The sequence below is a fragment of the Musca domestica genome, unplaced genomic scaffold, assembly GCF_030504385.1.
Source record: "Musca domestica strain aabys unplaced genomic scaffold, Musca_domestica.polishedcontigs.V.1.1 58, whole genome shotgun sequence".
NCBI lineage: Eukaryota > Metazoa > Arthropoda > Insecta > Diptera > Muscidae > Musca > Musca domestica.
In genome coordinates this window covers 1,721,695-1,733,802 of record NW_026712360.1, presented here as the reverse complement: position 1 = coordinate 1,733,802, position 12,108 = coordinate 1,721,695, and the positions used below count along the sequence as shown (strand labels likewise).

The window sequence follows — 12,108 nt, the reverse complement described above, 5'->3', positions numbered from 1 at the left end:
AAATTTAAAAATTGATGTTTTCATAGAAAAAAATTCAATTTGTTATAAAAAAATATAAAAAATTAATTTTTTATAAAAAAAACATTTTTTTATAAAAAAAATATTTTTATAAAAAAATAAGTCTTTTATAAAAAATTTTTTTTTTTTGAAATTTTATAAAAAAATACATTTTTTTATAAAAAAAATACATTTTTGTATAAAAAAATAAAATTTAAAAAAAATTATAAAAAAAATCCATTTTTCAACAAATTTTTAAGGACATAAGAAATTCTTCAGGAAGCTACAGGCTTTTAAACTTCACTTTTTTAGAAGCATCATTAGACCCACAAACGAGGACTTTTCAGAGGATTCTTTTACAAATTATTATTTTGAAATCATTTAAAAAAATAAAAAAAATCCAAAATAGCGTATCCGCAAGACCTTATTCCACCCTTAGATTCGCTTTTCTTGCCAACCTTGAAATTACGATGACGGCGACGTCCATAGTCGCGATAAGGAAACATTTTAACTTTGCTAATTCTCTGCCACTCTCTTTCTCCGCCACACAATCAAAGATTTGCGTATGAAACGCAACTTGGAGTAGCCGTGAGAGATCGCCGTCCGCATTATAATCTTGACTATAATCACGGCTTGCCATTAGTTTAACTAAAACTTTGGAAGTGTAAACATCAGTGAGAGAAAATAAAACCGCAAAAAGTACATCCTCTACGTTATAATGGAAAATTGGAAAAGCTATTTTCTGGGAATTTACATAGTGACAACAATAATACAAACCGGAAATGTTTTTGCAATCTTGTGCAGCCGTTATCCACAAAACACTTTGGCGCCCAAGGCGCCAGTCGATGATAATTTCGCCATTACCATAACGGGCAATGCCCAGACCTATTTGCTGGGTCAAACCTATAACGGTAAGTATGACGTTGCGATTATTAGCACATGGTGCAAACTAGACGCCTTTTAGTCTAGCTGGCTGATAGTATGCAGAATTGTCTGCACGACAACAAAGCTTTGTGACTAGTTTGCAGAATCTCGTGCTGCAGTTGTGTTCTGAAATGACCTTGAACTTAAACTTATAAAGTGGTTTGCGGCAAATATTTCCAAGTCAAGCCGGCATTGTGTGCGTAGATTAAAAAACGACGCCTCTCAAGAAAACAAAACAAAAATCAATGTTTTGAAGATTATTTTAAGGCGTCTCGCTTGGTGATAAGGTTTCGGCGTCCCCCTTTTTTTCGAGTAAACAACGAATTACTTTTGTTTTGTTTTTGAGCCTCTCAATATGCTGCCTTCAATTAATGCAGAACTTTCCATTAGTTTCTTTACAAGCTTACAATGGTCGACGTTTTATTAGCGCCAAATTGGCATTGGAAAATGATAATGGCGATCTGGTGATGAATTCCGATTTGGGACATTTCGAGTTAATTGACCCCGTCGAGAGTCGTTTCAGTGCCGATTGTGTGAATATGATTGAGACCACGAATACGAATCCTAAAACCCGTTTGGATATGGCATGGGTGGCTCCGAGTGAACCCGGGTTTGGTTGTGTTTTAATACGGGCCACCGTCATACATCATCGGGATGTTTGGTTCATGGATGATGGTTTGCTGACGAAACGCATCTGTGAGGAGGCCGTGGATGATTTGGAGTCCCAGAAGAAGGATGAGGAGGGCAAGGAGTGTTGTGCCTGTGATGAGGCACGTTATGAGGTGAATTAAAATAATTTCTAATTTTGGAAACAAGTTTAAGAAATCTTCGCCCTGCAGATAACCTTTGAGGGTATGTGGTCACGTAATCTCCACCCAAAAGATTTTCCCGCCAAAGGATGGCTTGCCAAATTTAGTGACATATTGGGTGCAGCCCACACCTCAGACTATCGTTTCTGGGATTCTGGTGAATTGGCTTCGTCGGCCATGCAAGAATTTGCCGAACATGGTTCTTCTCGAGGCCTGGAACAGGAATTCAATAACTATTTTAAGGTAAGTCCATAGAATATGTCAGATTTTCTGAAGGATAATTTAATTGTGGTTTAGGAGAAAAAGATACGCACCATTCTCAAGGCCCGGGGTCCATCATTTCCCTATTTGAATAATCCCACACTGGCTTGGTTACGTGTGGACCCCTCTAGGCATCAGCTGTCGTTGGCTTCCAAAATTACACCCTCACCGGATTGGATAGTTGGCGTTGCGGGTCTGGAACTTTGTTTGGCAAATTGTACCTGGATTGAAGAGAAAGTCATTAGTTTATATCCATGGGATATTGGCACCGATGCGGGACCGTCGTACACGGTAAAATGTCATCTATTAATATAGGCTGAATAGAATTTCCTTTAGGAATACCCCGATTCAGCCCGGCTGAGTAAAATTTCCTTTGGGAAGACTCTCATCCAGTCCGGCTGATTAAAGTTTCCTTTGGGAAGAGTTCTCTTCAGCCTGGCTGAATAGAGATTCCTTTGGGAAGACTCCCATTCAATCTGGCTGAATAGAGTTACCTTTGGGAAGGCTTTCACTCAGCCTGGCTGAATAGAGATTCCTTGGGGAAGACTCTCACTCAGCCTGGCTGAATAGAGATTCCTTGGGGAAGACTCTCACTCAGCCTGGCTGAATAGAGTTTCCTTGGGGAAGACTCTCACTCAGCCTGGCTGAATAGAGTTTCCTTGGGGAAGACTCTCACTCAGCCTGGCTGAATAGAGTTTCCTCTGAGAAAAATCCCATTCAGCCCGGCTGAATAGAGTTTCCTTTGAGAAAGCTCCCATTCAGCCTGGCTAAATAGAGTTTCCTTTGGGGAAACACCCATTCAGCCTGGCTGAATAGAGTTTCCTTTGGGGAAACTCCCATTCAGCCTGGCTGAATAGAGTTTCCTTTGAGAAGACTCTGATTTAGCCTGGCTGAACAGAATTCCCCATTTAACCCGGTTGGATGGAATTACTTCATTTCCTGCATCTCTTTTTGTTTCCAGTCCCCTGACCAACCACAACTGCCACCAGATGTTATACGGCGCATGCGTTCTGATTTTCCATCGGATCCTCGATCACCATTCTATGATCCCACAGGAGCTCCCATGAAGCCCATGGCCATGTTGAGAATAAAACGTCAAAGATTGTACGAAAGGAAATGTACTGATGAAGATTGTAAGTCTATATCGTCATATCATCCATTATAGGATTCATCTAATCTGGAAACTTCAGAAAATGTCATTTGAGAATTGTTATTCCATAAAGTTTAAAAATCTGCAATAAAAAACGAAACTATTTTTGAGATTATGATCTCAGAATCTGCCAAGCTTTCCTTACCTTTAATGATTTCCTATCCATGGTTTTCCTTGTAGCCAACAATGCCGACGACATACCCCGAGAATGTCATACCCATCCCTGGTCTGCTTGGAGTGAATGCAGTGCCGAATGTGGTTTGGGTACCAGGAGTCGATCTCGTGTCTACAAACAACCGGAAGTGGCTAGTATCTATAACTGTGACGAAATCGTAATAAAGAGGCAAGTGGAACCTTGTTCGGGCGCATGTTCAAAATCCGACAATCCTCCATGGCTACAGGAAGAAGACGAAGATGGTGAAGGGGATCATTTACTTAAATCCCTGCGACCCATGATAAAACGGGGAGGAGGACGATCCAATGTTGATTGTGCTGGCCAATGGTCAGCATGGTCGGCCTGCAATGCAACTTGTGGTGTGGGCTTTAAGATGAGGAGAAAAATTCTCGATGCAAGGGCGCAAAGAGAGTGTCAGGTAAGAGTTTTAACAAAACTTAAGGATTTCAAAAATAAAATGCATTTCTTGTGGCAGGAAGTGGATCTCTATGAATACGAGAAATGTTTTGTCTCCAATGTGGCCTGTCGCCGTTTTAATGTCCAGCCAGTTGTGGGAGCAACAACACATTTGGAAAATAACTTTGAAAACCCTCAGGAAAATACTTTGTTTGATTCCGAGCACGGAGATAATGAGAATTATCCTTTGAGCTCTTCGGTCACGGAGCCCGAATTTCCCTATGAAAGAGTGCCAAACAGCTATAAACCCATTGATGACTTTGCTGTGGATACAAATCTTCCGGAATACAATTACAACAATCAAGAAGAGGATTTGGTACCCTCTTATGGGGGAATACAAGCAGAAAACTTAAGACAAGAACCACCTGGACCTTATATTTCGAACTATCATTCAGAGGGATTCTATGAACCCGAAGAAACAAAACGATTCCAATATCTTCGAAGAAACAATCAGCAAATTGTTTTGGATAGAAACCGCAAGGCTTTGCAGTATAGTCAAAGAAATGTTCTACCCGGTCATCCAAATTTGTACGATGACACGAATTCTCTTCTGCTACAATCCATACCGGTGCACTGTTACCAGCCTCTCTCTGTTGTGGAGTGTTCGGATAATCGTGTGATTTCCAATTATTGGTTCTATAACTTCTGTACCGACGAGTGCATGCTGTATGCTGCCGATATTTGTGATCCGAATACAAATAAATTTCCCTCATTTGAGAGATGTGAACAGCAGTGTGCCAATCCCCTTCGAAGGTTGCCGAACTTTTTGCGTCGCAAACAATTGCAATCACCATTTTGCCAACGTTTACTTAGGAATAGCCGAAAGAGAGCTTATACGTTTTGAATAGGTTGCATTTTGAGGTTATTTTAAGACTCAGGAATCTCAGATAATTCAGAATTTGTTTTATATTCTTAAAAGTAATGATAACATTATTAACTACAGCTAATGTTAATCTGTATAATTTATTTTAAATATTAATAAAAATATTAAATTTGTATTAATTGGAACTAGGTTAGGTTGTCCTTTTCGACAACCAAAGGGGACTATTCTTTAATGACAGACTGAAAGGAGATTTATAAACAAATTGAAGGGCTTCTTTCTACACGAATTGAAGAGAGGCTTTCAAGGTCAGTTTAAGGAGTCTTTTTAGACGAACTGAACGTGATCTAATTGGAGTTTTTCTAGATGAGCTGACTGCAGACTTTAAAGACGAGAAAGGAAGAAGGTATTTATAGACGACAGAGATTGCCTTATACGCAATCAGAAGGAAGTATTTGTAGACGACCAGAAGGGTGTCCGCATGGGCAAAAAAAGGACTCTGAATAACAAACCTACAAAGGGGTCTGCATCATTGCCACTTCTTCCCTTGCCTTCACAACTACTTCCATTACTTTTACACTTTATTAAACATAATTTAAATAATTTTTTTAACAAAAAAATATGTATAAATATTACTTTCTTTTCTTTTAGATTTTAAAGCTACCTTATTTTTTCGATTTGTTTGAAGTTGAGGTTCGACGTGTTTTCAAATATGACCACCAAAAATAATATTTAAGCGTTATGACAGCCATTGTGAATAGAGCAAGTTTTAAACGTTTTCCATTTGAGTTTGATGACACTGGCAACGGACAGTCTCTACGTTGACAATCACCCGTCTTCGTTGAGTAATGACGCATAGCTACGGATGATCTACATTCCACTGCAAGTCATTGATTTGTAGAACTTGCAGATGTCGACTTCTCGGCATTGATAATGGGTAAAATATTAAATTTAATAACCGAACCCTTGGCACGTTTTTGTACAATTTTTCCAATGGGTTCGGGTGTTTTAATCGATTCTTCTATGGATTTGTAGATTTTTTCACAGCTAGATAAATCCGATTCATTGCCTTGTATAAGAATGCGAACTTCATGGTGTTTTGACAACCATTTGGAAATGTTCTTTAGGCGGGAAGCTAAATCGTGGTCCGATATACGAGAGCCAATGTTGAGGGTCTTTTCGGATTTCTTTTGTGATGCTTTATCGGAGGCGCCGGAGGAGGTATCCTTGTCTTGACCGCCTTTTAAATCTGATAGTTCTTCTTGTAATCGTTCTGCTGAGGAAACCAATCTGAAATAGAAGGAAAATGAGATGAAATTTAATGTTGATATTTATACTGTAGCAAGAAGCCAGAACAATTTCAGATCAAGTTGAAATATAAGATCTATATGGTGATATTTGTATGTTTAACCGGTTTTGGAACTTTCAATTAAGGCCGAAGGCACTCAGTTCATTTAGTTTTCTTTTAATGAATTAAAAAAAGCTTCCCGGCTAAGCTGAGAGATGTCTTTTAAACTCTTCAATTTTTTTGAATTTTTTTCCAGTGGTAGGTATTTTTACCCTGATCCCGGGAAACTATTTTTTCTTGGGGGACGGACCCGGAACCCCAGATTTTTGACCCCAAAGTCCGGGTTTAGGACCCCGACTAGATCCAATTACCCGATATATACAATATAGGTATTTTTGGAAAGCTTATGAAAATACCTATCCAACAAGTGGTCACGGTTCGGAAGTTATAATCAAATTATTGATTTTTTGGACCCGGATTTTTTATAAAATCCCCAAAAAGTCAAAAAAGGGCCCATTATGGGGGTCAACAAAATTGATGGTAAATTTATAGCATATTGTTTATATAGGGTAATTGGTCCCGGGTCCAGGCCGGGTCTTAAACCCGGATTTTCGGGTCAAGATCTGGGGTCCCGGGTCCGTCCTCCAAGAAAAAAATAGTTTCCCGCATTCAGGGTAAAAATACATACCTCTGGGAAAAATTTAGAAAAAATCGAATTGTTTTTACTAAACTAGAGTTGTTCCCTATTTTCTTAGTGTATCCTTACTTATAGACCGGTCTCTGGGTTTTGGTATCCAACTTCTGCACCTGCACCAGTTGCATTGAACGACGTTTGGCCAGATTCTTGGCCTCCTCCAAAGATGTAACGGTAACGTTTTGATTTTGCAACAGGGTAATCTTCAGCGATGATGACTTCTTCTTTTGAGCGGATGCACCGGATTCATCGCCCACATCATTGGGCCCCTGTCTTTGGTACAAAGACAAACATCCAGTATTTGTGTGTATGGGTCTCAGCAGATTCCTTACCGCCAGCGTTTGAATGGCGTTTCTTAGCAAAAATGTCATTGTTTTTTAAATAAAATACACTTTTTAGAACGATGCTTGGTGTTTTTCTTATGAAATGGGAGTTGAATTAAATTACAGAGCCACTAAAGCTTAAGAAAAACATCAAAACAAAAACAAAGAGCAGGGTTCTAGAAGCTAAAAGAAACCAGGTGTGATGTTCACTGAATGAACAAGGAACAAGTGACAACACATTTTACGCCGAGGCCTCTATTGTGGAGTCACGTTTTATGTGGAAATTAGGAATTTTTAATATTCGGGGGAGAGAAAAGAGAGAGAGAGAGAGAAAAAGAGGAGATAAAATAACGTTTTCCTCTCCCCACTTGCCTTATGGATCAATCATGACATATTTCGTTTACTGAAACAAGCGTAAAGTTCAAAAATATATGTTCACTGAATGGACGAAAGAACGAATGTGGAACGTGTTTTAAATAAAAAAAAAATAATAAATTGAAAAAACATATAAAGAAACTAAATAAAAAATGTATGTTATCATCAGAAGAAGACGTTTAAAGTTGTTTGTTGATAACAACTTTTTTTATTTATATTAAATGTCAATTAGTTAAAATTTGTATGACAACAAAGTAGAAATAAGGACCAAATTTCTTGCTATTAAAATACTTATGTTGATAAAAAACTCTTAAAATTCTGCTATACGTGGTAGGGTTGTGTTCTGAATGCCGCTCATATCGAATTGACCTAATTTAATGCGATTAAAATTATACGCCTAAAAGTATGCTCCGTGAAATTATCATTCTCAAATATCAACACATTAATAAATGGTTTACATTTCCAAGGATATTTTTCATGTTTATATATTTTATCCTCGTAACAAAACAGCAATAAAAACACCAAAATTTATATTTTTTATTTATGTATGTATTTTGATTTATAGTTATAACACGATACAATATTAATATGGAATATATATCTTATATATCTTTATTTATGTATGTATGTAGTTATGTATATATCATTCTTTTATAAATACTTTTTGTTAGGTAGATTAATGTTTTAACGGAGTCTGTTATTAATATTTATTTGTATTTTTTAATTCAAACTAAGACAGAAGGAAAAAAGATTGCACTTATATTTAAAACATTTATAAACTAAACTTATTACTCTCTTTTCATTTTCTTTTTTAAAACATAAATATAAGCATCATTTGAAATACATATATATTTACTATATAGCTATGTAGGAGTGCATCGGTGTGTCCGTATATGCATACATATATAAAATAAGAGTATATACAACGAGGTAAATTACGTTTTGAGATAGCGGTAAAACAAAAATCGAAACTAATTATAACAAAATGGTTTCTCTGTTTCGAGTGCCATTGAAAGCGATAAGAATAGGGTTATTGATTCTTGCGTGTTCTGGCTGTCTACGAAGGTAAATTTATAATTATTATCATCATTAATGTTGTTGTTGCTTTTGTTTCACGACTTCATTATTTTTGTTTCATATGTTTTTCCAGTAGATATACATTTTGAGCTTGCTTGGTTGGGTTGTCATGTAGTTAAGGGAGGGAAAGAAGGAAATGTCAAATGCCCCCATAACTGCGTGGGATGCCATTACAAAAGTTTGTGAGATTTTCCTATATGTGTGTGTGTTTCCTTTTCTTAGACTCTTTGGATTTCAAATAGCTTGACTTCGGTGTCATACCAAATTGCCGGCTCCACGTTGCGCAAATAAATCACACCCCATATATAGGTACGGAACCAAGCCGTTGTTCCCGCATTTGCTTGATACTTTCGTATGAGTATGGGATGGGGAACTGGCAGGAGGCCCACAAGCGTACCATGTTGAAGGAATTTCAAAATTTCCGACTCATCCGTTAGACCCTTGTCTATACAGATTTTCTCCACTTGTGGCACCAGGACCTGCAGAAGACGCATTATGGTTTGCAAAGGCAGCTTGGAACGCCATGAAACTATCCATTCTGGTGTGGGTGTCCACACTTCCATGGAGGGTTGATGGACCATGCGAATGCTGCTACGTGGTGCCACTGATAGCCGGTTATTGGCTTTTACATCACGTTCAAAATTTCCATTAATTGGACTATTCGATCGAGACTCGGATGGAGATTTCTCAGGGGTTTTCTCGAACCGCACTATGTCTGAGGTACCATCAATTGTGGGAGTTTGTTCCGTTGAATCAGTACTGCCCGGATGAGCCTGTTCCCGTTCAGTCATTTGCAATAAGGCTGGAGTATCAGGCAAGGAGGCCTTCAATGTGCCCGGTTCAGCAGGCATGGCCGTCAAAGCACCTTCCATTTGTTTTTCTCCACCGTGCTGTTGTTGTTGAGACTCAGTCTCCGATTCAGCAATGTTGCTATTATTTAGAATGCCACCATTTTTTGGGGTATCCACCTCCAAATCAGCCTCCTCATCCTCTTCGTCATCATCTTCAACGCAATTGGGCAACTGATTTTGGAAGTTTTGCACAACAGTTGTTATTCGCTTTTGCCTCACCGGTGGTAAATTGAATTTTCCCACCTTTCGGCCACTCAGACACTTCGCAATGCCATTCATATCAGTTGGCAAATTGGCCATGGCATGGAAAACATGCCGTTTCCGTATAATTGTGTACACCAAATTCGAATTGCCATCAAATTGGTATTGTATGATGTTGTTGAATATTTCCAAGAGGAAAAACACCAAATGATGGTTACTGGGGGCGGACAATAAGAACCATGGTGTACTGAAGGCCTCCAATAAATGCAACAACTTTACACTGGCCACCATGGACAGAGTCTTGAGATAGGGTGAAACATTGACCAAAATTGTGAGAAGACAATCGAATAAGGGCTGCAAACGTTGATGGCCAGTGGCAATGATTTTATGGAATACAGTTATTAAGAGATCGGCATGGGTACCCGTGAACACGGGAATGTCCATAGGCACAGTAGCAGTGTAGGGTTTATTCAGGCGCACACCAAAGTTACGCTCACCTAAAACACAAAGGGGAAAACCAAATGGATTAGAAACTAAGGCTCTGACTCATACTCTCACTCTCTGTCTATGGTTTCAACTTACCCGACAACAGCAACAAAATAAAAACCCCAATATGCATAAGTCCCACCTTCGACTGATCAGCCCGGGAATAATTCAAATGATAGAGTATGGGTATTAAAATGTCCAAAACATCCGAACTTTTCAAAACGAAATACAAAAACTTCTTATTGTAATCGCATATCTTCCAGAACAATATCAACAGCTCCTGATGACAATGCAAACGTTTGGTGGAATTAGGCAAATAGTTTTGAACCAAGGGGTTGTTTAGCAGGCGTGTTATGCCTTTCAGAATAAAATGGAAATCCTCATCTCGATGTACCCGGGATAAATAATTGATGAACAAATTATCCCCACAGACGTCGTCATATGGCGACGGAGCTGGTAATTTGCCATGGCGCTGCAGTTCCAATTGTTGTTGCTGTTGAACAATCATATCATGATCCAATGTTACAATCAATATTTGCAAACAAGCCTCCACCAGGGCCTCGGTGGTATCCGTGAACAGTAGATGATTATAGGGTACCCCAAAGCCAACGGGATCATAAGCACAGACCGTGTTCAAAAATGATGTAAACAAAGGCAGGGCATGACGATTATCGGCCGATGTAAAGTAGGCAATCCATTTATTGGGCTCCTCTGTGGGTGTTGGAGCCCTGTACATTGGTTCCGAGAAACAGGTCAGCAACAATTTCAACAATTCCGTGCGTCTCTTTTCCATGTTGGCATTCTTAGGTGGGGAATGGGCAAATCCCACACCCGCTTCCCAAATATATTCACAGCTATCGATATTGGCCAATTCCTCAGCCTTCTCCGGGCCTGGCCTCCTGGTGGCTGCTGTCACTGTGAAATCGGGACAGAAAAGCAAATCACACACAGCATTTAGCAGAGACTGGGCTAAGGGTACGGTTTGCTGATGATATGCCAACGGTTCAGTCTCACCACCCACCCTTGCTATATCCTGGCCAGCCTCTTTGCCACCACCCGCTGCTGGTAGACTACTCCAAAAGAAATGACGCCACTTGTCATCCTCGAAGATGTATGGAATAATGCGTATTAACAGACGAACACAGTTCATGACACACGACTGTTCGGCCTGTGTGCGACAGCTGTTGTCGACTGCCTTCGCCAGTTTTTCCACTGCCTTATAGCAGAGAGTCGCCAAATTGGCAGGATTATCATTGCGTATATTTCGTATCTCCGCCGCAGTTACCAAAGCAAACACATCCTCCAAAGTGGTTTGATGACCACTCCAAAACTGTTCCCAAAATGGGTCGTCAGCATCGATCTTCTGATTTTTCTGTGTGAGTTGTACAATGGATTTGCGAAAGTTCAACTTTGAATCACTGTTTCCCATATTGGATCAATGTAAGGTGGTTTTGTCACACAAAACGGTATGGAATTTGGTGTTGCTGCCAACACACAACGGAATAGTCCAATATTATTTCACTTTAGCACACAAATCTTTGTAATTTATTCCACAATTTATGATTTTTTGCAATTCCAATTGGAAAGAAAACCAACCAAAACACGTACTCTGAAAATTTTTTATTTTCTCTGAGACAGAGCTACCGTATGAGAGTGACACTTGGCAAAAAATGGTTTGACAATTCATTTGTTACGATATGGTAACATTGTGAGGGGTATCTAAGCATAGGTGGCTGGTGATATGATAAACTTTGCTAAATGCCTTTTTTGAAATAATGATTTGTTTCTTTATATTAAAAATTGTATTGGTTGCGAAAATAGTGAAGTGTAGTCATTTCAATTGTACTGCTATTTTGTGTAAGGGAACACATTTCGAATAAAAAGTTTCAAATGTTAAAGACTCTAACAAGCATGGTACAATGATATCAAGGTAGGGCTATGATACCATATGATTTCAATTTTTTTATTTTCTAGGCTTAATATGTCATCTTTATTTGTTTATATATGTGTTTTCTTTTCAATAACAAAAAAATGTTCAGAAAACATTCAAATTCGGATGTTTTCAAAATGTTTATTTCATCGTATGCATCGACAAAATCTAGAGTTTTTTTTAGCGAAATAATACTTTAAAGATATACAGAACCTGGTTTTGAAAAGAAGTGTTGACCTTTCATTCAGTTTTCGCGGTTTTCAATTATTTATTCAAAATAAATGCAACAAG

At 38.6% G+C, this 12,108-nt stretch overlaps 3 protein-coding genes across 3 annotated transcripts; 1 reads left to right on the top strand and 2 right to left on the bottom strand.

Annotated features, from left to right (window-relative positions):
- The first annotated feature begins 446 nt into the window (after positions 1-446).
- Positions 447-4,732, top strand: LOC101892321 (spondin-1). Its single transcript, XM_005181589.4, has 7 exons — positions 447-908; positions 1,312-1,703; positions 1,761-1,973; positions 2,028-2,282; positions 2,953-3,124; positions 3,322-3,734; positions 3,792-4,732. The coding sequence occupies exons 1-7, from the start codon at positions 716-718 to the stop codon at positions 4,614-4,616; spliced, it is 2,463 nt and encodes an 820-aa protein (XP_005181646.2). The 5' UTR covers positions 447-715; the 3' UTR covers positions 4,617-4,732.
- A 427-nt stretch (positions 4,733-5,159) lies between these two features.
- On the bottom strand, positions 5,160-7,030 carry LOC131805583 (uncharacterized). The gene is made up of 2 exons (XM_059128900.1): positions 6,647-7,030; positions 5,160-5,882 (listed from the first exon to the last, which is right to left on the bottom strand). The coding sequence occupies exons 1-2, from the start codon at positions 6,943-6,945 to the stop codon at positions 5,480-5,482; spliced, it is 702 nt and encodes a 233-aa protein (XP_058984883.1). The 5' UTR covers positions 6,946-7,030; the 3' UTR covers positions 5,160-5,479.
- A 1,076-nt stretch (positions 7,031-8,106) lies between these two features.
- LOC131805581 (protein HID1-like) lies at positions 8,107-11,533 on the bottom strand. Its single transcript, XM_059128897.1, has 2 exons — positions 9,984-11,533; positions 8,107-9,898 (listed from the first exon to the last, which is right to left on the bottom strand). Exons 1-2 carry the CDS (start codon positions 11,314-11,316, stop codon positions 8,568-8,570), a joined length of 2,664 nt encoding a protein of 887 aa, XP_058984880.1. The 5' UTR covers positions 11,317-11,533; the 3' UTR covers positions 8,107-8,567.
- Between the last annotated feature and the right edge of the window lie 575 nt (positions 11,534-12,108).

Bases quoted from the DNA above. Each gene is read 5' to 3' on its own strand.
- LOC101892321 (XM_005181589.4), top strand. From the start codon at position 716: ATGGAAAATTGGAAAAGCTATTTTCTGGGAATTTACATAGTGACAACA. The intron at 1,974-2,027 runs GTAAGTCCATAG...ATTGTGGTTTAG, and splicing joins AATTCAATAACTATTTTAAG to GAGAAAAAGATACGCACCAT. The intron at 3,735-3,791 runs GTAAGAGTTTTA...TTCTTGTGGCAG, and splicing joins GGGCGCAAAGAGAGTGTCAG to GAAGTGGATCTCTATGAATA.
- LOC131805583 (XM_059128900.1), bottom strand. From the start codon at position 6,945: ATGACATTTTTGCTAAGAAACGCCATTCAAACGCTGGCGGTAAGGAAT. The intron at 5,883-6,646 runs GTAAGGATACAC...CTTCTATTTCAG, and splicing joins ACCCAGAGACCGGTCTATAA to ATTGGTTTCCTCAGCAGAAC.
- LOC131805581 (XM_059128897.1), bottom strand. From the start codon at position 11,316: ATGGGAAACAGTGATTCAAAGTTGAACTTTCGCAAATCCATTGTACAA. The intron at 9,899-9,983 runs GTAAGTTGAAAC...TTTGTGTTTTAG, and splicing joins TATTTTGTTGCTGTTGTCGG to GTGAGCGTAACTTTGGTGTG.